We start from the raw sequence: 24,677 nt of genomic DNA on the forward strand, positions 1-24,677 counted from the left end.
CACTCCTTGCACCACCACCAGCCAGAAAAGAAGAAGGGAACAGAAGACAGAAGAAACAAGAAGAAGCCTCCTCTTCCGGCTTCTTCTTAAAAGATGATGATGGAGGTTTCTAGTTGGCTCAGCCCGAGAAGTGAGTCTGGCTCAGAGCAGGGGAGAGTTTTGAGCAACTTCTTACAGGAGCCATCTTTACAGCCCCTTCCCCCTTACCAGAAATGGCTGTTATGTCAAACCATGACACATGTCCGACCACACAGTTGGTAGTGAGTGAATCTAGAAGGAGCACATTATAAGGGTGGGCAAAAGGATGGTGCTGGTGGTTTTGCCCTACCTTGCCTTGGATTAAGAGGCACAAGAATTAAATGGCACAAGCTAGTTGGAATTTTTTTTTTTAAAGACTCTTATGTATTTTTGGCACCTTTCTGTAAAGATAGAAACCTTCTTTAAAATATATTGCATAAGTAGCTTTTGCTGCAATAGCTATGGCCTCATTGCACAACTGGAAAATATTTTTTAAATTGGAAAACCAAGATCATGTCCTGCCCAAGTGGAGAGTGCACCTGGGAATGTAATAGAAAAGAACTTGAAAATATTAACCTAAGTTATATTACAAACACATTTTTCAAATGAAGGTTGTGTGTCCGTTGACTAAGTCTAAGATTGCCTTGTTTCTTGGGGATGACAAAATGATATGTCAGGCTTAGAAAAGCATGTAACTATGTTGAAAAAATATAATCCCTTGCTGCCAAATGTTAGGGCTAAAATTGAAGGTGCTGAGAGTCTGTGTATGTATCCATTGCCATAGTGCAATAAAAAGAACTGTTATGCTAGGACCACAACTAAAATTGAATAATTGATAGCACTTGCAGTCAGTACAAGCTGGAGCTGTTTGTCATTTTTGAAAAACACACTGCAAGTTTAGAGATGTCTGGTGCACAGCAGTACATTGTAGCATCCACCATGCATATAGTGGTTCAGCAAGTTGTGAAGAACATCACGTTGCTGTTAAAGAAAGACTGGTTGTGAGCAGAAATTATAATTTTTTTTTTTTAAGGTACATTGAAAGCTTCTTCTACAGCCCCAAAGGCAGATTTAACAGGTGTAATAGTCTTTTCATGACTGCCCGTTGAGGTGTTTTAAAATAGATCATTCACTGATGGCAGTTTTAAATGCCTTTGTGCCATCTCAAAAATTGTATTGTTTCCTTTGAGATTTATCTTTCAGGTTTTACTCGTGACCTATTCAGCAATGTTCCTTTGAGAGCTATCTTGATATTTCCCAAAATGGAAATACATTTTAATCAGTGTGCAAAATCTTGAACATCAATTCATCAATGTGAAAAATGTGTTCATAAGACTTCTGCAGCATTAATTTTATAGTACTGAGCAGAGATATGGTGAGCAGGTAGCTGAGCCCAGGAAGAAGGAAGGGGTAGGGGGAAGGAGATCTTAAAGGTCTGGTTGTCTTTTTCTCATCATCCTGCTCTGGTTTTGCTTTCTCTCTGTTCTTTTTCTTTTTGGTCGTACATGAAACCGATCTTATTTTCTTTCCTATGTCAAGCAGTCAGGTCTGTTTTTCCTGGAACCATAATTGGCAGTGAGCCCTACCTGCCCTTGTATCTTTCCACAGGGCCCTTGGTGATCTTTTCTCCTCCCCTCTCACTGGGTCCTCCACCATCCAGCGGAAGGAGGAGGTGTATGGGGTGAGTGGCTGCATGGTGATTCTTTGCCAGCTGGACTTGAATCATGACAGGCCAATTTAGAGAAAAGGATGTTGTGTGGGACAGTGTCAGATGCTTTTCACAGTTCCAGGTGGGTGATGTCAGTCACTCTCCCCTTGTCTACCAACACTGTCACCACATTGTAGAAGACCACCATATTTATCAGACACTATTTATCTTTGGTGAAGCCATATTGGCTGTCACCAGCCACTCCTTATTTTCCATGCACCTTAGCATCATTTCCAGGAGAATCTACTCCATGATCTACTGGGCACAGAGGTGAGACTGACTGGCCTATAATTCCCCTGTGGTTTTCCTTAGATGGTGGAAATTATATCAGATTTAAAAGCAGTTGTCATGAAATAGAAAATAACTTTGCAAGTGTGAAAATCATGCTGCAATGACAAAAAATGCTTTTGCAACATATTGAAAATCTGTATCAGCCCTTCTAGTTGTCAAACCATGATTGTTCACTTTTAATGAAGGGAATAAACTGGTTATTAGTATTCTGTTATCTAGTAGTTGGGTGATTTGGAAGGTGCTCAAGAAAGCATAGTTTTAAAGAAAGTGAATATTTCCTTCGCAAATGTTGCCTTTTCTAAAATACCGTGCAGAGACAGTGAACACACCACTGTTGCAGTGAAAGATATCTCGTGTATGTACTGTGGAGTCATAAAAAGCTAGAGGTAGCATCTAGGATAACTGAAAGAATAATGGAGAACTAAGGACAAGGAATACGTGCCTGTCAATATCACATTATTTTTCTAATATGGCTCACCGGAGGCATCAGACAGCCCTTGGAGCTTGAGATGTGTCTTTGACTGACATGCTGTTCTCACGCATGGACACATTTAATAGCTTTACACTGGCGATGTGACAGGATTTTTTCCCTCCATCTTTGAAAGCTATTTCTTGTTTCAGATATGGATACTTAAAGTTATTGGTTTTTTTTTTCCTAGTCTTTTACTGGAGGTGAAACTTTGTCTTTTGTTTTGGTTTATTGGGTAATCTGACTGTTAACTGTGGCTTTTGGGAAAAAAAAAAACAAAAACAAACAAGTTCTGTACCGAGTATTTGCTTTTCTACTTGACATCTTTACTTTGCGTCCACATGTAACTTTCACTTAGTATCTTTCCCCCTCTGTATGCTTTCCAGGGATTTTTCTCAGCCAGTGCTATTTAAAGAAAAGGTTTGGAAGTTTGGTCTCTGTTGTGTGGACTAAGATGTGAGCAAATTAATGGTGATCTGCATCTCTATGTATAAAGTGCCTTGAAGGACTTGGATGTGAAGGTGTTATGAGTTTTCTCACTCTGAACATAATGGCCCTGCAAAATATCTCTGGTGGGATACCTAAAGCTGTAGGGATTTTTGTCTTTAATTTTGTCTTTCATTATCTCAGTTCCCCATTTATCAAATAACAATTATGACTGTCTTCTAGTAATCAGGGAGTTATAATAGTGTTTAACACTGTTAAATCTCAACGTGGTGATTTTTTGCTCTGAACACTTAGGTTGAGAAGATCCATCTGTTGCAACTTTAGTTGGATATTTAACCTGATGTATCTATTAATGATAAAAAAAAGACCTCATTTAATCCCATCCTAAGGTCAGTTTTTAACAGTTACTCTGTACAGCTGCTCCTTAGAAGTATTGATAGATTGAACTTCAGTGGCTAGCTCAACCATTATACCTGTTTTTGAAATAACAAAAGTTCGATGAAAATTACAATTTGCATTTGCTTGAATTTTATTAATTTGAGGTTTGCCCCTTAAGCAACAATTAAACTCATTGTTCTGTCTTTCATTTCTGTTAATTACTTCTTCTTACCCTGTAAAGTTAACATCCATTCTTTTCTTCTCTTTTCCAGCACTTTGTGGAGGAGAGGAGAGTTTCTTGTGTGCCAGTGGGATCTGCATCCCGGGAAAACTGGAGTGTAACGGCTATAATGACTGTGATGACTGGAGCGATGAAGTCCATTGCAGTAAGTTTCTTAAACTTTGCAGTGTTCTGTTGGAGCACTTAATTCATTCAGGAAAACCTAAAAACTGAAGAAGCCTATTGGTAAGGAATAGAAGCTTTGGATAGTATTTGTGTATATTGGCTTTTGGACTTTAATTTACCATTGAAGGTGTTTACCCAGTTTGCTCCTTTCCTTTAAGCTATTACCTGCTTCCTGGTGAGAGGAGGATACAGGATCCCCTTGATCTTATTGTTTTTTTTTTTTTTTTCCTGGTGGCAATGCTTGTTTCTGTCTCAGGGAGGGCAGAACATAGATCCAACTGTCTATCTCTTTCTCAAACTCCTTGGTGCTCCTTAATCTTTTTACTTCCTTTTGTAACTCTACCACAAACTGCTTCATCATGCTCTGATCACAGCACTCCTAGTTGTCTGCAGTCTCTAGGCTGCCTTTTATAGGTGTGAGGGGGACTACAGTTTCTCTATCAATGCCCAGGCCTCTGTCAGCATCTCCTGTAAGAGCTGCCTGCTTCTGGTGGGTCTCTGCACTCACTTGATGTCACCCTGATTCAGAAGAACCTCTGCTGTGAATTTAGATGATTCTGGAGTAGCTCTCTTTGGTGACTGACCACAATTAGAGGAACCTTTTTACCAAAATGTATAAAGGCATGGAAATATACCATTAAAACACATAGGATAATCTTACTGTTACTATCTATTAGTTATTTTTATTGCCAAGTAATAAATCTAAAATAATGGGGTTTGCACAACAGTGTTTTATTCTGAACTTAAGTTAAACACACTTTTAAAATGCATTTGGCACAGAGTCAAGTTGGAGGGCTGTGGCCAGTGGAGTTCCACAGGCATCGATTCTGGGGCCAGTCTTGTTCAACATCTTCATCAACGACCTGGATGAGGGGACAGAGTGTACCCTCAGCAAGTTGGCTGATGACACCAAACTGAGAGGACTGGCTGATTCCCCAGAAGACTGTGCTGCCATTCAGCGGGATCTCAACTGGCTTGAGTGCTGGGCAGAGAGGAACCTCATGAGGTTCAACAAGGGCAAGTGCAGAGTCCTGCATCTAGGGAGGAACAACCCCATGCACCAGTACAGGCTGGGAGTTGAGCTGCTGAAGAGCAGCTCTGCAGAGAGAGACCTGGGAGTCCTGATTGATAATAAACTAACCGTGAGCCAGCAATGTGCCTTTGTGGCCAAGAAGGCCAGGGATGCATCCTGGGATGCATCAAGAAGAGTGTGGGCAGCAGGTTGAGGGAGGTTCTTTTCCCCCACCACTCTGCCCTGGTGAGGCCTCATCTGGAGTCCTGTGTCCAGTTCTGTGCTCCTCAGCTCAAGAGGGACAGGGAACTGCTGGAGAGATTCCAGCGCAGGGCCATCAAGATGATCAGGGATATAGAGCATCATTCATACAAGGAAAGACTGCAGGAACTGGAGCTGTTTAGTCTGGAGGAGATTGAGGGGTGATTTATTAACATTTATAAATATCTAAAAGGTGGGTGTCAGGAGGTTGGGACATCCTTTTTTTCTATAGTAGCTAGCGACAGGACAAGGGGTAATGGGATGAAGCTGGAACACAAGATGTTCCACTCAAATATAAGAAAAACTATTTCACTGTGAGGGTGAGGGAGCCCTGGCACAGGCTGCCCAGAGGGGTTGTGAAGTCTCCTTCCTTGGAGGTCTTCAAGACCCACCTGGACGTGTTCCTATGCGACCTGATCTAGGTGGACCTGCTTCTGCAGGGGGGTTGGACTAGATGATCTCTAGAGGTGCCTTCCAACCCCTACCATTCTGTGATTCTATGATTCTATGATTCTATGATTCTATTTGGTTTGGTTTTCATGATCATCCCTGTTTAGAACAATGAGGAGACCTTTGGGGTCCTGACAGTTACATCCATCCCCTTTTCTGACAAAGCCACAGCCATGTGTGAGGGCAGCTGTGTCCTTAATCTAATCGGAATGAAGAAGTTTCTTCTTCTAATGAGAGAAAACCCAGAACTACTGAACTTCCATTAATGAAAAACAAATGACAAAAAATGACTACTAACTCTGAATATATATTGTCTCCAGGTTCAGCCAGTGTATGGAAGTTTGAAGTTTTAAGGATCTGTCTTACTCCTGTAGGGATTGTTATAGATAAATGAAGGTTTTAATTTGGTAATTAATTAATTAAAAAATTGATGAAATCATTGATTTTTAAATTATTAAAACACTTCTCCTTTGATCAAAGTATATGCTATCAAATTTAAATCTTATCCAGGGTTATAGAATCATAGAATAATATAATCATGTCAGTTGGAAAAGACGTTTAAGATCATCGAGTCCAACCCCTCACCTCGTACTGCCATGGCCACCACTAACCCATGTCCCTCAGTACCTCAGCTTCATGGCTTTGGGATCCCTCCATGGATGGGGACTCTACCACCTCACTGGGCAGCCTGGGACAGTGTGTGACAACCCTCTCAGGGAAAAAGTTCTTCCTCAGCTCCAATCTAAACCTCCTGTGGGGCAACTTGAGCCCATTTTCTCTTGTCCTGTCATTCGTTACTGTGTAGCAGAGACTGACCCACCTCATTACAACCTCCTGTCAGGGAGTTGCAGAGAGAGTGATCATATTCCCTCTCAGCCTCGTCTTCTCCAGACCGAACGCCCCAGGGCCCCCAGCCATTCTTCACAGCACTTGTGCTCTGGACCCTTCCTCAGCTCTGCTGCCCGGTCAACATTTAGCAATATTTGGGGAAAAAAAAGGATTTTTTTATGCTTTGTTCTACTATGTATAAACTGGATTCTGTCTGCTAGTGCTAACAGATAGTTTTCCATTGTTTAATGGGACCCAGAACAACACATGGAAAAGTTGTTCTCCTTTTGTTGAGCTCAGACCATATTTGCTTATAGGAAAGTTTTATATAGCATGAAATTTATTTTCAGGTTTTTGTTATTAACCTTGAAGATGGGGAGAACAGAGCATATGAAACAATAGCAGCAGATTTAGCTTAGAGTATTAATGCATTGAAGAGGATAGCTAGGTAAAAACATATGGGTCACTTCTAGTCTTAATTTCTACTCCGTTGATTGCTGGGCAGCTCTTTTGTCTGCATGAGAATTGTAAACAAAGTATGGGCAATATAGATGAAGAAAAATACTTCGACTCTATTGTACAAAAGTTATGTAGCAATAGTTTGTTTATGAGTGAAACTTAGACAGGAAAACAACAGTTTCTACTGATGGAGTCCTGGGAAGAGACCACATAAGACTCTTCGCCTTCTCCATGAATCAGTCAGCTGTGAAGAATCTTTTCATTGCAGTTACTTCTCAAATGAGGTTAAAAGGCTTTTAAATGTAAAAGACCAAGCCTTACTAGAACATAAAATAAATAATATCCATTTAAAAGAAAATAGTCCTTTAAAAGAGAAAACTGAAAGAAACTTCATAAGACAGAATAGAAATGAACAAGACGCACAAAGAAAACTGCCTTTGTTGACTGTGGGTCTTTGAGCTTGGATTTGGACTTTATTGTTCTCAGCAAATTCTCTTCTGTGTTCTTCTACCCTTATGAAGTTTCTTTATTACAGTGGAGCCCTGTCCAAGGGTTTGTTTTCTGTCCTTTCCAGCTTTCCTTCGGTCTCTGATGTGCTTTAGGATCACTCCTTGTTGAATTCCTGCTCTGCCTCCTCTGCTGAGGAAGAGCTGTAACACAATGTAGAACTGCACGCAAGCAACTAGTTTTCGCGGGGATGACAGTAATGGTGCTGCTAATTAATTTTTGGAGGAGAAATAGATTTCTCACAGATGTACACTGCATTGGAGTCATGGTAATTAATTTCATTCTGATATGTTAATTAAATGTTAATTTCATTCTGATATGTTAATTAAATGGTTTGAAAATTGAGGTGTATTGAACACTGGATGAATGGTTGGGCCTAGAGGGTAGCAATCAGAGGCATGAAGTTGTTGGAAGGCCAGTAAGTAGCACACTACCCCAGGATAAATGCTAGTTCCATATGTATTCAACATCTTCTTTAATGACCTGGATGATGGGGCAGAATGTACCAAGTTTGCTGATGACACCAAACTGGGACTGGCTGGTACAGCAGAGGGTCATGCTGCCATCCAGAGGAATCTCAACAGGCTGGAGAAATGAGCTGACTTGAACCTCATGATACTCATCAAGGAGAAGTGCCAAGTCCTGCACCTTGGAGGAAAAACGCCCTGTACTGATAAATGCAGGGAGCTGCCCAGCCAGGAAGCAACTTGGCAGAAAAAAGGACCTGACAGTCTTGGTGGACACCAAAGTGAACATGAGCCAGCAATTTGTCCTTGCCACAAAGAAGGCAAATGGACTCTTAGATAGAGTATTGCCAGCAGGTTGAGAGAGATAATCCTTCGCATGTGGTAAGACTGTTAGACTGTCATCAAGTGAATCTTGTTTCCTTGCAAGGAAGTTTGTATTCTATTTACACTGTGTGGGCCTGAGAGCTGCTATACCCTAAAGGGCGCTGTTGCAGCTGCAGAAGTATAATGTAAACGGGAATAGGGGTACAGAGGGAAAATAAACAGTAAACTTATCCAGAGGAAACAACATAGAAAAACACAGCTTGGTTTGATTTGCAAGAGGAGCAATGGAAGCACAGGAACTGCCAGAGTTACAAATGTCAATAAGGATACAGGTTGCCAGAGTATTTCATGCTGTTGCATATTCAAAACAATGTTTAGAATTTTGCTGTCAACTATTGTTTTACTTACACAAATCTAGGACTTAAATATTTTGATTTACTGTAGTGGATTTGATCTTTACTGTTTCATGCTTTTTATTATTTTAAAGTTAGTTAACTATTGACTACGAAGTTCATGGCTCAGCCATATTGTTTTATTTTGTGTGCTGAAGCATTGTCCTTTGCATTGTGCTGTAAGTTTTGTTTGGTCTTTCTAAGATTATATGAAACTTGTAGAAAACATGAATACTTCTGTGGGTGAAGAGGAGGAAGTGATTCATGTTCTAGAGCTGAAGTTGGTAAAGCCTTGAGAAACAGAGTACTCATCTAGGAGGCAAAACCCTTGGCTGACATTTATCAGACATTTATGGAGGGATAGAAACCCCACTGCATCTTCTGGGAGAGTTCTGTATCTTTCAGTATTAAATATACGTAGAACAACAACATTCTTTCAAAATGGGACTACTGAGCAATCATAAACACAGGAGTCATATACCAAGAGGACAGGAGCAAGTGGTAGCATGATTCTTTTGTTCAGTGGTTGAACATCTCAGGTGAGGGGTGAAACTTGTGTTTCTCTTGGAGCTCTTTCTGTATGTCATCCAGGAAAGACCTTGTTTAAAATATCCATATATCCCAATAAGAAAGGACACAAAGAACTTCCTTGGTGCCAGTGGCACAGTTTCAACGGGAAAGAGGGATTGTCTGCCCAGCTGTTCCATATCCTGAAATTCTGAAGACTGTTATAGTAATCTAGCTGATGAACCCCACAACTTTCTTGGGAACTTTATGCGTATAAATTGATTAAACTTTTTGGTCCATATATGTAACCAGAGCACTTTCTCGTCATGGTATTGAGCAAAAAAGCAATCAGTAGGAACAGAAAAAGATGCCTAAAAATTGCTTTTGATTTTTCTTGTCTTTCCCTATTAGATTCTAATAAACTGGTACGCTGAGTCTTAATGCACACCTGTAAATTGTATTTTTAGCTAATCTTGTTTTAGTCAACACATTTCAGTGTTTGTAGTTTATATGAATGTTCCAATGTCATGTTAACATTTTACAAACATTTGTTTTGTAGACTGCAGTGATGACGTATTTCACTGCAACACGGGAAAATGCCTAAATTATACCTTTGTTTGTGATGGATATGATGACTGTGGAGACCTTAGTGATGAGCAAAACTGTGGTAAATTAAAGTTTTATTCTTTTTTAAAGTCTTTGAGATAGCAGTATTGCCTAAGCCAGCAATCTTTTTCTTTGAACTACTCAAAGAGTGATATACCCTGTGCTTATTCTTTTGGGGCAAAGTAAAAGTGAGAATTCTTAATGCAAATTTAAAAGATTTCTGGGAGAGTTCTGGGTTAATCCAGATTTTGAAAGTAGTAGTATTTTGAAGAAATACTCTGATTTGCAATTTGTTTTAAACTAATTCAAGATGTTATGGTTACTTTCTCAATAACTTAACTCAATTTAACTCTGATACAAGCAAACCATAAGAGGCTGTACACTGGTGATGCCAACTATTTTATAGTTGAACTCTTTTTACATAAACTTCATATTGAACTTGTATATTTAGATAATCAAATTCTGTTTCTTCCAAGTTCTGTTTTCAATCATTTTTGTATCCTCTACCTCCTTGTATTTGTCTTTCTACCTACTTTTAACTTTCATAGGAAAAAAATGTTTTGCCATGAGAAAGAATAATCTTCACATGTAAATACTGGAAAACTTTGAAAGCCTTATTTTTTGTAACTTTTGCTCCTGGATACTACACCTGAGATAAATGAAGTGCTCTAAAATAATTCTTTAACATTTAAAATATTTATCACTTTTAAAAAATGTTCCTTTTCTAAGGAAAAGCACTGAGAATTTAAAACCTAAAAATTAAGGCACATTTTTTTCTGAAATTTGTTTTATGTGTCTTCTCCAAATTAAACATACTCTAAGATACTTCACTGGTTTTGTCAGTTTTGATTGTTTTGTGCTTTTTTCTATGAACTGACTTTGATTAAAGACTTTTCTGGACATGAATCTGACTTCCTATCTTGAGATAGTTTTTTCTATATAAAATTTAAGATCTAACTTTTTGTATAGGCTATAAATAGATTTCATTGCAGATTTAGCATACTGGACTGTATCTACACTCCCTAGTTATTTTTTTGTAAAGTCAGCCTGCTCAACAGACTGCTTTTCTTTATTTGCAGAAGTATTCAGGTAGAAAGAGTAAGATGAAGATTGAAGTAGTTTCTTTGGAGGTAATTCTTATGGAAAATCCTGAGTGTGTGCAAAAAACATGGTTTCTGATTAAGTGCAAAAATATGGCAGTTGAGAAACATTTTAATTTTTTTTTCACTTCTCAGTAAAAAAATCAATATAGGGAATTATTTTCTCTGATAGCGAATGAAGGTGTTTACTAACTGAAAATCACTCCAGGAGTTGAGAAGCCAGAAGATGTTTTAGTCTGTTTAACTAATCTTAGAAAATTGTTTATTTGAAATGGAATCAACTATGCACCTTAGAGAAGGAACATGGGCATCACTAACTATATAGGCAATAGAACTCATATGTACCTACCATCTGTGAAAAAAATCTGTAAGTACAGTAAATCTCTGTTGCATTTTACTAATGCAATGTGGCTCATTAGTAAGAATGATTAGCTTACAGGCATAGAGCAATTGCTGAATAGTATCAGTTATACAAATGGTAATTTATCATCCCTTTTTTTGTCCTCAAATTTGCACTTTATTTAGATTGTAATCCAGTGACACATCATCAGTGTGGAGATGGGCGATGCATAACAGCTGATTGGGTGTGTGATGGTGACCATGACTGCATAGACAACTCAGATGAAGTCAATTGCTGTGAGTTGAAAAATTTTCCCTTCTGATAGGCAGCTGCAGCAAGTTAAACATTGGTTGCCATTGGTGAGAAATATCAGCATTGCCTCCTGTTTCAGCTTCTTGTTAATTACAGAATTAGCTTTTTGTGATGTTCCGATTAAAGACTAATGAAGGAATGTGCATAACATCTTAAACCATAGATATTTTAAGTCTGTGACACTTTTCTGATGTGCCTGTATGTGGTCTGTCACACTCTGTCAGTTTGGACTACTATCTGCTCAAATGATGATGGTGAGTATCTGCAAAACCGCTAAAATACTGAAAACTCAAGTCTTGGGGAAGTAGCATGTGTTTTAGTGTGATTAAGGTTCTCAGAAGAAATATGTTGCTTTGATTCTTGCTGCTGTTCAGTGCTTCACTTTGCAGCCCTATTCTACAGTTTTCCCTAATGTCTTTTATCAGTAAAAATGATGCGATTTTTTTTTTTTTTCTTTTTTTTTTTTGCCCTTGGAAAAGCTGAAGCATCATCTCGGCCTCTTGCTAATACCGGACACACATAGTTTCAATCTCTGTAGTTAAAGATCAGCACAGCTGTAGGCTATTGAAAACACAGCCTAAATGTAATGAAAAATGTCTAAATGACTTTGCTAGGCAGTGTTACCAGCTCTTTGTAAAGTAACTGAAAAACAATATTCAGACCTTCATTAAGAAGTTGATCAGAACATCATCTCTTTTTTCTATCTAGCATGTCATAGTCAAGGTCTGGTGGAGTGCAGAAATGGGCAATGTATTCCTAGTGCATTCCAGTGTGATGGAGACAATGACTGTAAAGATGGAAGTGATGAAGAAAACTGCAGTGGAAGTAAGAATATCCCTCCTTTTACTTTTCTTACTGAACTTTTGTTCTGAAGTGCCTTTAGCTAAAGCTGTCTGACAAATTTACTTTGTCTTTCAAATAACATTCACTCAGGATAATTGGTGTCTGCTTTCACATGGGATGTTGTAAGTCGACTTTTATTAGTCCTTACAAATATAACAATAACAAAAATATTTCTTAAAATTAATATATAAATACTCAAAAAGTGAAAATATTAAATGAACATGATAGCATATTTGGGTATCTTACATGATCAGTTATTACTTTAATACATACTCACTTTGCAGCAATTAGAAGCTACTGTCACAGCAGTTGGTGTTATTTGAGGACGAACTTTCTCATGAAAGTCCTTTTTTCATCAGACCTTGGGAATTAAGGGTGTTTTCATAAACTAATGTTTTAATATGACTAAGAGAAAAACACGTGAGCATGAAAGATTTTGCAGCTACCTAATTGCTGTCTCATGGTAGATTGTATGAAAGAAAACAAAACTCGGCAATTTCTTGAGTCCTGAAACGTGGTTTCCCAGAGGCTTTTGTGCTGTGGTACATTTTGACACTCAGAATGAAATGTCATTATGTGATGGTTTCAGTATTCAAAGGTATTTTTCACATACAATTATCTTGTTTTCCGGTGAGGTATATTTTCAGATTGCAGCTTTTCCTTCAGTATGAGAGTTACTAATGCCCTTCTCTTATTAATCTTACTTCGAAGGAAATAAAGTAATTAATTGTATTTAGAACACTCTAGTGCTATCAGATATAGTGGTAATTGACCAACCTATTCAAAAGTTATTGGAGCAGAACATACCTGTTATTATAAGGTAAATAGTGTGATTATGTAAACCTCATTTCTTTAGGAAACCAGTCTGGAAGAAATCTGTAAATTTGTCTACTCATTCCCTTCTGTTCATTTTAAATTCTCTGGATCTTCCTACTCCAGTTTAAGCATTTGAAAAAATAACAGAAACATAGAAATTATCATTATTCTTCATTGCAATTGATGTTGCATGGAATTTCTTCCTGTCATGGTTGTGGCAATCTAGAAACTGAAGACCAAGTTTTGTCCTTTGTTCTGACACTGCAGTCTCACAAAGTGGAAGGATTTTATTCTCTACTTTTCCTGCTGTCCAACCTTAGTCTTATGCTATGATCCTCCATTTCTGTAGCTGATAATGAAAACTATAATTTCTAATATGGAAGAGATGATACAGGAGAATGGGATAAATTAAAACATATGAAACTATTTACAGCTTTCTATAAGGAACCATTTCAACTCTTGAAACTCACCCAACTTAAGCCTGTTAAATTAATTTATCATTAGTAAAAGAGAATTTTACTGAAAATAGTGATCCATGATCTGGGCTAGAAGTCAATGATGTGTTTTGTTTTCACTAGGTGTTGCCTCTGTGGATGTTGAAGAAATGATTAAAAAACTTTTCTTAGTGAGAGGAACAGATGTAGATTCAAGGATACTAAATGCAGAGGAGTAGAATGGGATGATAATTATATAGTCAGTAATCTGCCTACATGCTAAGAGATTTTTCTGCTTAGCATTAAACCACAAAGGTTTTAAATGTACAAGTTTTTCTTGTTTTATTCATTCTTCAATGCACAAAAAACTCAATGTTTTGCAATATTGTGTAGAGCAAAAATCTTCCTTTAAGCACCCATAACCTGTCCATCTTAAATTTGGATGAAAATGTATAGCCAGAATTTGGACTTCATGTGGATTATTTGACCTTAGTTCATTACAAAGTGGATGTAAAAGCAAGGCAGAAATCTTGTTTGTAACTTTCTTTTGTGTTTCTTATCTATGTTGTTCATTTCAGCAAGCGCAGAAAATGTAATAGGGCATAGACTTAATACAAAGATTTCCCTGCCCTACAAATCAAAGATTTTAGTTGAGCCTAACAGAAGCAGTGAAGTTAGGACTGAAGTCATCTGGAATATTAGTTTTGTTATAAACACAGTAAATGTGTGAAATCAGCATAGAAGTTTGAGGTCAGGATATAGTGACTTGCCACTTGCCTGTATAAGGAGAGATGCAGGGACCTTGTGTAATAATACAAGAATATACAAATGAATATTCCTTCATCTATATCCAAATGAGAAAAATGGTCTCCTTCACTTCATACCTCAAGGAAATGTAAGATATGGCGTCTAGGAATATCTCCCTGTCAACATCACATTATTTTTCTAATATGGCTCGCCAAGGTGTTTCTTCAGCATCTTTTGTATGCCCAATATAAGGATACCATCACTGAATGATTCATTTTCATGGACAGTAGTGCAATACAAACACTTGCAATAAATTATTTTAAATACAATGAGATGATAAAATCCAAACTGTTCACCACTTCGAGACAGGGAGAAGTCCAGGGATTTCTCTGAGAAACTAACTACCCAGATAACGTGCTCAGAAACCTTTTTGGTGAAGTGCTGGTTTTAGTTATTCTGAATTCCATTTTTAGGACCAGAGCGTTTTAGGGTTTATTTTTGTTGTTACTGTCTTTTTAACCAGCCAAAGAATGACAAAGCTTCATCTCTGGCGACCTTTCTTCAGGATGCTTTTTATTGTCCACAAAAACAATCATAAAATGAGAAGCAGATTAACTAAATGTCACTGAGGAATAATTTCCAGAGGGTGTTCTCTTTCAGCTAGAACCTATTGTTTCCTTTGAAGTCTGATTTGTGTGATTTTTCATAATCTGACAAAGGATGATGGTAAATGGCTGTCTGAGATCTATACCTCTCTTTCAGAAACTGGGTTATAAATTCTTATATTAAGCATAAGGGTAAAGAAAAATGACATCTGAGCAGTGTTGCACGCTTTTTTCCTTGCAACACTTCTTAACTGCCCTTGAAATGCTGAATGGTACTTATTTGTATGTAAAGGAAATACTTAATTGTAATGTAAACTCTGTGTCTTCTCATCATGGCACTCTGGTAATTTTTATTTGTCTGGTTAATAATTATAATAGTAAATTTCTAATTTTCCTCAGGTCAAACCCTCTGTCAGGAGGGAGACCAGAGATGTACTTCCTGTCCTGATCCCTGTGGAACTTCTCTCTGTGAGATGAGAAACAGCCAGATGAACTGCAGTAAGTCACATGCTTCATACTGTCACAGTTTTAGGGAATTTTAGAGTATAATGAAGATGCAGGGTAGGACACAGTGAGCAATACTTTAATTTATTATGTAATGTGCATGTGTATTGAGAAGGGCAGAAGTTTAATCACAACTCTAGATTATTGATGCACTAAGAGATACTCATAATATTTGACATTAAGATAATTTCCCTTCTGTTTATTTTTTTATGCATTCTTAATGCATGTTTACAATTGCACTTTTTTATTAGCACTTAATGACATTGAGTGTTTACATAAAGTAAACAACATAGTGTAAAGCAGAAAATGTAAGGCATAAGTGTAATGCAGAAGCTACTGGTTTGTTTTCAAAATATAAGAAAACAAAGTACTATGTTTAGAGGTCTTGAGAGCTTTTAGCCCTTTTTTTAAACATTCAGACTGCAAAACTAGTTGTTCTCTGACAAATACATATTGCAGAGATTGGGGTCTTCAACACTGCATACCTTCATTTCTGAGTCCTATACTGTACAACTCAATGCAAGCCTCCTATACATCTTATGCTTCCAAGTAGCTCTTTCTCACTTGTGCAATGTAGCACTGTGAATAAATAGTGGAAAGAAGTATATTTGGCTAGGTTTTGAAACTGCGGCAGAACTGTGTTCAGAATTATTTTCAGTTAATTAAGACTTGGTGATGTGTTAATAGAGTCACATCAGGTCACATCGGTACATAAGCAAGCTTGCCTTCACTTACATGTGAATGTGTAGACCTATCTTATAATTCCTTTGTAGTGAGCAGTTATCTCTGCAAGGTTTAGTCTGGTACTATATGGTAGCTTGTTTGGATATAATATTATTCCTTTAGATTGGAATGAATATGTAAAGGTTATCTAGTCTTTGGAGACTTCACAGTCTCCAAAGTTGTGATTGTCACCTACAAGTGTTTGTTTGAGAAAGGCAGCATTCATGAAGCCTTTAGATGCTGCTACAGTAGAGATAAAACATGCTTGGGCATATGTGCTTTTCACGTGTTTCTATCAATGCACCTAACTTTTTGAAAGGAAGAATGATAAGTACCATTAGAAGGAGGTTAGTTCACTTTGGTCAACTAGTCCGAACTCCTGATGAAAGCACAGCCCCAAGAGTCCTTTTTCTTGTCTTTTATATTGCTCATTGGTTTCAACTGTGACTGAACTTGGCTTTTCTAACTCCATTCTTGTATGCTCAGGAAATGTTTCTATTCCACTTAAGTGCTGTATCCCCTCTTCTGTCTTCTCTGTATTTCTTTTTTGTGTTTGGTCAAGAGATCCATGTTCAGCCAAGGTGGCCTTATGCCACCTTGCCTGCCTTGTTTTGCATTGGAATGGACTTTTTTCTGTGCTCTGATGAGGCTCTCTTTAAAGACCAACTTCTTGTCTTTCGAGCAGATATCACCATGGTTAAAACTGTCGCAAATATTAGGGCCTACAATCATGAGGCATCTTCAGGCTCTCTGAAGAAGTTTTCATCTACCTCCTCTTTTTGCTAAGATGGTCTACAGCAGATGCCTGCTATATATATCACCTGTGTAGGTCTGTCCCCTAATCCATATCCATAATCAAACTATTCAAATGAGGAGGAGCCTTCTAAGGTGGAGTGGTAGGTGTTGGGCTTTTTTACTTGCTTGCAGTGAACCAAACCATCATTCTCCCACAAGAAACATTTAGAAAGGGTAATGAAATGGGAAGAAAGGTATTCCTATAACACAAAACTAACAACAATCCACTTATTTTTTTTAAAAAAAACCTTCTAATAAAATTTAAATTTTTCAAAGAATTTCTGGGTTTTGGGTTGAAATATCATATATATTCATTGAATTATCTCAGTTGTTTCTCCTCTGTGTCATGCAATTCATATTATCTCCCATGAGAGATTGTCCTCCTCATGATGAAAAGGACGTAACGTATCTTGGGAAACATACACTAATCAGAGAGAAATCAAACATGAGATACCACAACATATCAAGTTGCTTTGATTGTTGACCATGTCTGCGTTTCCTGCTAAAAACCCTTGGAACTGTGAGGTAACCTGGCATCTCCAAAGAAAGCAGTTGTTAAAGTAATCTTTTCTTGACTTTGAGATTTGAAGATTGTATTTTCATGATGTTTTATCATCAGAAGGCATGAGTATTCATTGAGATATAAGTAATGACTGGAATGACTCCAACTCTAGCCAGTCACAAGTTTAAATGTGTGTGATGAGATTAATTCTCTATGGGCTGAAGGCTCATAGGAGTGAAGAATGTGTATGCACATCTCTCTGCCTGCAGGAGAAGCAATGGCTTTATCAGGCTGTACCTCTGAGAAGAGGCATTTCTTTTCATTTTCTCCATTTGAAGAGTTGGCTTTTTTGTTTGGGCATTAGTGACTTTGCCAGCAGAAACAGAGGCTTCTGTATTTCTATGCGCCGTATCAAATCTTCTTTACTCATAATGCTTCTTGAAGACCTCCAAGGAAGGAGAGTCCACACTCTCCCTGGGCAGCCTGTGCCAGGGCTCCATCACCCTCATAGTGAAATAGTTTTTTCTTATGCTTAAATGGAACTTTGTCTTACAACTGCATCCCATTACCCCTTGTCCTGTCACTAGAATACCATAGAAAAAAGGGATGTCCCAACCTCCTGACACCCACCATTTAGATACTTGTAAGTATTAATGAGAACCCCCCTCAAGTCTCCTCTAGACTAAACAGCCCCAGTTTCTTCAGCCTTTCCTCATATGTTTAAAACTACAACAAATTACCTTTCATAAACAGCGACTACAGTCATGTAAAAGGCAACAGTCTTCTAAGCAATGTGACTGCAATTCATGCTTTCTCAAAAGGAGCTGAAAGTGTAGTTTCTTTCATGGACTAATCTTCCTTGTGGGTGTCAGTACCCAACTTTGGACTGTGGTTCAAAACAGTTTGTCCTGTGCTCAAAATTTTTTTCCTGATCAATGCAGATTTCTGTATCCTAGTGCATGTATGGGCAGCAATTTTGGAAAACAGTCTAATGTCTAGGAATACGTTAGAAGATAATGAAAAACGGTTTTTGACATGTGATATTTGAGTTCTTAAACAATACTTGTATTCCATGTCATGAGAAATCCAGGCGCTTTTTAGTGAAAATGCTTCCCCATCATATTCTCAACAGGAATACCACATCATCTGAATTAGACTTTGGATCATCTCTCTCTTTCTCCCCTTCTGATCCAATGAATATTTATTTGTTAATTGTTTATACACAATGGAACAGCAAGATGATTTGAGAGAGATTTTTCTTGCATAACATCTGGAAGCACTATTGTATTTTCATGTTATTTTGCTGTTCATATTTTGACCAGAGTTATTTCATCTTTAGTAAGGCATGAGAATTCCCGTGGGAAAATTCAGTTTTCACAAAGCACTATTTTCTGACCTGTCGTGTTTGAAGCCCAGCTGGTAAGGAAGCACCACTCAGCCCCTCACTCACCTCCCACACACACCCCCACCTTCCGTTGGATGGCAGATGCCCCAGTGAGATGGGAGGAGAAAAGATCACCAAGGGCCTTGTGGAAAGATACAAGGGTAGGGAGGGCTCACTGCCAATTATGGTTCCAGGAAAAACAGACCTGACTACTCGACATATAGAAGAAAATAAGATGAATTTAATCTACTACCAACTAGAAACAGGACAGAAAGCAAAAATTAAGCAGGATGATGAGAAAAATACAACCAGCCATTTAAAATCTCCTTCCTCCACCCCTCCCTTCTTCCCGAGCTCAGCTCTCTTCTCCCCATATCTCTACCTCCTCCCCCTCAGTGAAGCAGGGACCAGGGAAGGGGGCATGTGGTCAGTCTCACACAGATGGTCTAGGTAACTTCTTTATCCTCAGAGAAGGACAACGACTTGCATTTTTCCCCTGCTCCAACGTGAGTTCCCTCCCATGGGATAAATTTCTTAAGGAACCTCTTAAGAACATTGTGAGTCATTCCCATGGACTGTAGCTCCTCACAAAGTGTGGGTCTCCAGCAGAACCCCAGGCACATTCTGCTCTAATGCCACCTTGCCACAGAGTCATGGTCCCTCCAGGCACAGCTCTCTGCTGTGAGGTCCTCCAAGAACTGCTGGCAGAGCTCAGATCCAACATTACTCTTCATGGGTTGCAGGGGAACAGCTGCTGCCTCACCATGGGTTGCAGGGGAGGGGCTGTGGTCTGGCACACCTCCTCTCTTCCTTCACTGACTGTGGGGTCTGAATGGCTGCTTCTCTCTCATTCAACTCCTTCATACTCCTTCCATCACCTCCCAGAAACAACAACCCTTCTCTTCTTGCTCCTGCTTCCTAAAAAAATATTGTGGAGTTTCCCAATTGGCTCAGCCCTGGAGGTGGGTCTGACTCGGAGCCTGGCAAAGTTTCGAGCAACTTCTTACGGGAGCCCTCATTATGGTCCCTTCACCATTACCAGAAACAGCTCCAAACAAACCCATGACACTGCCACATTCCACAATATTGAATATGATGGATGTTTTCCATGTATGATAGTGTCTGATCAGTTTAGACTGGCATTGTAATAAAATCTGAAGGGAAAATGCAAAGAAGATAGAGTCAGACTATTTTGGTGCCCAGTGGGACCAGAGGCAGTGAGCACAAACTGAAACTGAGGGCTAGATTTTCATCTAGACTTCACCTAAACCTCTACAAATTTGAGGTATAACAAAAAAAGAGAATGATATATGTGCATTGCTATATTTTAGTCTTGAATGATGTTAAGTTATACGCTTGGAACATTGAATGTACTTTTGTGTCCATTTACTTGGGTTGATAAACAAGTAATATTCTGTACACATCAAGAAAAAATGCTTATTGGGGAAAAATCAAAAGGTGAACTGACCTGTTCATCTGGGGCTGCAATGTGAGAGGACAAGGAAAATTCATAACAAATAAAAGAAAGTGGTGGTAGTGTGAGAAGAATTGTTGAAGTCAATGTACCTCATATACCCCTAAGTTAGAGCTGAGGGATTTTGAGACAACAGAAATAGCCCAGTATTGGCAGCATGCAAGGATTTAGCAGAGAGGAAAACTGTATTTAAAATGAGCGTTGTGATCCTCAGATTAGAGGTAAATACTAGAAGAGGTTATACATGGAATACCAGTCTTTGGTATTTCATTTAGTCTCACAACATTTTGTGTTTCCTTTTTTGTTTTCTTTCTGTGAAAGGTCAATGTGAACCTATTACTCTGGAACTCTGTATGAACTTGCCTTACAACTATACTTACTACCCAAACTACCTGGGCCACAGGACTCAGAAAGAGGCTTCTATCAGCTGGGAGTCTTCTCTTTTCCCAGCCTTGGTTCAGACCAACTGCTACAAGTACCTTATGTTTTTCGCCTGTACAATCTTAGTACCAAAATGTGACCTCCAGACAAATCAACGTATCCCACCTTGCAGGTACTATACTGTAGTTCATTTAATTCTTGAGAGTAAGAAATGGTGTGATAAATGACAACTAAATGTTTTGCAATAGGTTTTGGAAAGGATCAGCTTTGGTGGAAGATGAGAGCATGCAGAGGACATAAGACAGAAATGGCTTAGATGTCTCAGCTAACAATATCCAACTTTTAAAATATATACATCACTTTATTGTTGCTGGTTTTGGTTTGTAAATAAAAATTTGGCATTCAGAGAGCTGAGGTTATAAAGTGTTGCGAGTCACCTTTTTGATATTGAGGAGGATCTAAGAGGAAAGAGTCTGTAACTGTAGCATGGTTAACATTGACTCTTTTTTGTACAGTTCCTCAAAAGGAAATGAAATATTTGAGAAGATTAATAATGTATTGTTTTCTCAAAAGAGCATAAAATGATCCATTCATCCTAAATGGATCCAAGAAAAGAAGATCTGTTGGTCAAAAGACAAAGGGAAATGAGTGGGATAAAATACCTTCCATAAAAAAAAGGTCCTAGAAGAAATGTTAGAGAAAAATAATAACTTTAAATAAAAGACAAGTTAAAAGTGACATGAAAAAAAATGAAATAAATATAAGTGGCTGGGATCCTACTACTGAATATTTTTGAACCTGTAAAGATAAAGGACAGTTTTCTTTGAAACAGTAGGAGAGTGTACAAATGATTACAGGTTTGGAAAATGTGATCTATAGGTGTGGTTAAATGGCTTGCAGAGTCTTGAAACAAGAGAAGACTTGGGGAGACATCATTGCCTTCAAATCAGTAAAAGTGATCTTCTGTGAGAAGATAAATAGATTGTTCACCACATTCACTAAAGTTAAACCAGGAATCAATGGATTTAAAGTACATCAGGAGAGCTATAGCTCAGATATAAGGACAATAATACATATCTGTGTATTAGTGATAAGGAAGTATAATGAAAGCCTCCTAATGGAAGAGTTTTAAAGAACAGCTGTTAAGCATTATGCATGTTTGTGTTTGCAGAAAGTGATGAAAAAAATATCGAGTTTCCTAGTCCCATATTGCTTTAGTTAATATTCCATTTAAAAAAAAATAGGAAAATTGTTTGAAATAACTAGATTAAAAATAGCCCAGATACAAGAAAAAACTATTGTAGTGAACAGCAGATCAGGTAAGATTCCATGCAAAAATATTTGATAAATGTTTAAATTATTAAAATAAAGGAGATTTTTCTATTGTGCATTTTCTTTTGGTACTTTTGAAGCATTTGACATTGGGTATTTTGAAAGACAGGATATTAATCTAGACGGACTGAAATAATTTTGTGTCGTGAGTCCTTTCTTTCTGTGGTTAAAAAACAAAAATGCAGTGAGAAGACTATGTTTGTGCCTTTTTCCAGGTATATTACAAGCTTCTATTGCCCTGACAGTGCCCTCAAGACTAGTTTGTTCTGTACTTTGATTTTCCCCAAACATTTAACTTCATTGAATTCCCTGGGGAGTTCGGTGTTCTTTTGTTTGCAGGCTTAAATATTTTGTCCTTCTGAAGCCACATAGTTTCCGAGGTAGCATGATCAGAAGAGGTAGTGTTTCAGTGGTGTAAGATGCATTTTTCTTTTTTTCCTGAAGGAGGGCAGTTAGTCTGTCTTAAAAAATGGTTCTATGCCGTTCTTTACAGGGGAAAAGATGTTTGTGAGTAGCTGGGTTTGGCTTTTATGTTATAACTGAGGTGATAGTCTGCATGCAATAACTGAAAACCATGTTTCAACAGTGGCAATGTATGTTTTTATATTTAATTTTTTCATGTAAAGAAATTGATTAACTGATTTTTCCTTGATCTTTGTCTTTAACTTTGTCTAGGATTATTAACTTCCAGTAAGTGGGCCTTTTTAAGTCTTTCACTCTGTTACTTTGTGCAATTCCACTTTGTCTTCTCAGGACATTATGTGTACAGTCTAAGGAACGCTGTGAGTCTGTGCTTGGGATTGTAGGTCTGCAGTGGCCAGAAGATACTGACTGCACTCAGTTTCCAGACGAGAGCTCGGACAACGAGACTTGTCTAACACCAGATGAAGATGTAGAAGGTAATCCTATAAATACATAAAACAGGAAATTAAAGATTTAGTTACATTCCTGAAGACTTTTTTTTTTTTTTCCCCACATAATATCTTTAAATTGTAATATTTAAACTGAAATGATTCCAAATTGAGTTTCAGGACATTTGGATACCTACAGTTACAGAATCAGAATGGTAGGGGTTGGAAGGGACCTCTAAAGATAATGCAGTCCAACCCCCCCGCTCAAGCAGATCCACCTAGGTCAGGTCACTCAGGAATGCATCCAGGTGGGTTATGAAAACCTCCAGAGAAGGACATGCCACAGATGGTTTGTAGCTAGGAGGAAGTTCTCATAAGAAATCTATTTGAAGTAAGGATCAAGTACGCTCAATCTGTGATAGTTAATGTTTGAGATTTGTTGCTAACACCTACTGCTTGCTTGCGTTTATAGTTCACTTTTTTACCAATTTAGATGGTAAAAATAATGGTTTTCTAACTAGAAGGCAAACTCCTGGCAGTTCTAAAAAGCTGAGCCCAACAATGGTTCTGAGAAGAATGTTGTAATGTTAGTATCTTTGCCAACTATTGTTTACTCTTGGTTTTTATTTGGAGGAGTATTGTAGAGAGTTGCGACAAACCAACTTCAGTAGCAGCTCACAAATGTCAGTTTTTGAGTTAAACCATTGTACTAATTATTGAGGATATGAACAAGGAAGAAAAGAATGAAATTGGTTTAAATGTTTCTGGGTATTCTTTGTGTGTATAAAGAGAGAAATTTCACATTTTTTCCTTCCACAGTGGTCACTGGATGTGAAGTCTATGAGAATTCTGATGTAGCATTTCTTTTTCTTGCCAAAACACCAATGAAGTAGCTGAGAAAACAGATGATGTGTGCTACAGTGCCTGCAATATACTGATTGTGTACAGTTCACCTACACAGTAATAATGGTGTTTCCACAACGTTGGTCTTGCTCAGAGAAAGCAATGAGCAAAAGGGAGTTAGTTTATAGTTGTTTTAGTGATGATATATTGCTGTGAATATAGTGAGGAAATCATCAAAAACCCGTGAAGCATATATAGCAGTTAGTACTATTTCTTCAAGCAAAGTCTGTGTGCATGTATGTATCACTGTGAGATTTTCATAAAGACATGTAATACCATAGTAGTTAAATTATCTGTTGTGAGACTCTTGAGAGATAAGGAGATAATTTCCCTCTACAGCAGTGGGCTGATGGGAAAAGCTTTCTCAAAATGCCAATTTGTGAGATGAGGCAGAAGTGATGTAAGGGTTAATTAGTGAACATTTATAGGTGGTTTTATTAATTCCAATAGCCACACAATTGCCGACATTGATTTATTATTTTTATTATTTGTTAATCCTGAGCATCTCAGGAGTATGTTACACTCATTTCAGCACATCAGATGCTCTGCTTCTGCTTCACGCACCATAAGAACAGTAAAGGAAGTAGCTGGCTCACAGGCTAAACATTGTGTGCTGATTATTTCTCAAAGCTTTGAAATTTCTCAGTGGGTCATATGTGAGGGAGAGCTCTGGAAAATATTGCTTCACCCCATTCACACAGTGCAATAGTTGATAGTCTTGCTTGGTACATAGTTTCAGTTTAATGTCACACAAGCTTTCTATTCATGACAGTTAACTTCCCAAAACGGTTACAGTGATTCAGTAAGTACCCATGTGACAATTAAGCTTGCAGTTTATGGAGTCATGTTTGTCCCTGTTCCTTGTCATTCACAGAATGCTCACCCAGTCACTTCAAGTGCCGTTCTGGGAGGTGTGTCCTGGCATCCAGAAGATGTGATGGTCAAGCTGACTGTGAGGATGATAGCGATGAGGACAGCTGTGGTAAATGAATTTGAGTTTACTGGAGAGTAACCGAAGTATTTTTCTTCCTCCAGTTATTTGAACCATGGCATGACAATTCAGAGAATATGCCCCTTTTTCTGTAAGAAAAATATGTTTGA

At 38.1% G+C, this 24,677-nt stretch overlaps 1 protein-coding gene across 1 annotated transcript in view; it reads left to right on the forward strand.

Moving 5' to 3' along the window:
* CORIN (corin, serine peptidase) overlaps window positions 1-24,677 on the forward strand; it is a 134,801-nt gene that overhangs the window by 82,936 nt on the left and 27,188 nt on the right. Inside the window, exons 6-13 of the mRNA XM_061993205.1 lie at window positions 3,584-3,697; window positions 9,484-9,591; window positions 11,156-11,266; window positions 11,991-12,107; window positions 15,127-15,225; window positions 20,431-20,662; window positions 22,576-22,721; window positions 24,451-24,558. Of these exons, the coding sequence (XP_061849189.1) occupies window positions 3,584-3,697; window positions 9,484-9,591; window positions 11,156-11,266; window positions 11,991-12,107; window positions 15,127-15,225; window positions 20,431-20,662; window positions 22,576-22,721; window positions 24,451-24,558 (1,035 nt within the window). The remainder of the gene's footprint in view (window positions 1-3,583; window positions 3,698-9,483; window positions 9,592-11,155; window positions 11,267-11,990; window positions 12,108-15,126; window positions 15,226-20,430; window positions 20,663-22,575; window positions 22,722-24,450; window positions 24,559-24,677) is intronic.

This window comes from Colius striatus, chromosome 3 (assembly GCF_028858725.1).
Source record: "Colius striatus isolate bColStr4 chromosome 3, bColStr4.1.hap1, whole genome shotgun sequence".
Taxonomy (NCBI): domain Eukaryota; kingdom Metazoa; phylum Chordata; class Aves; order Coliiformes; family Coliidae; genus Colius; species Colius striatus.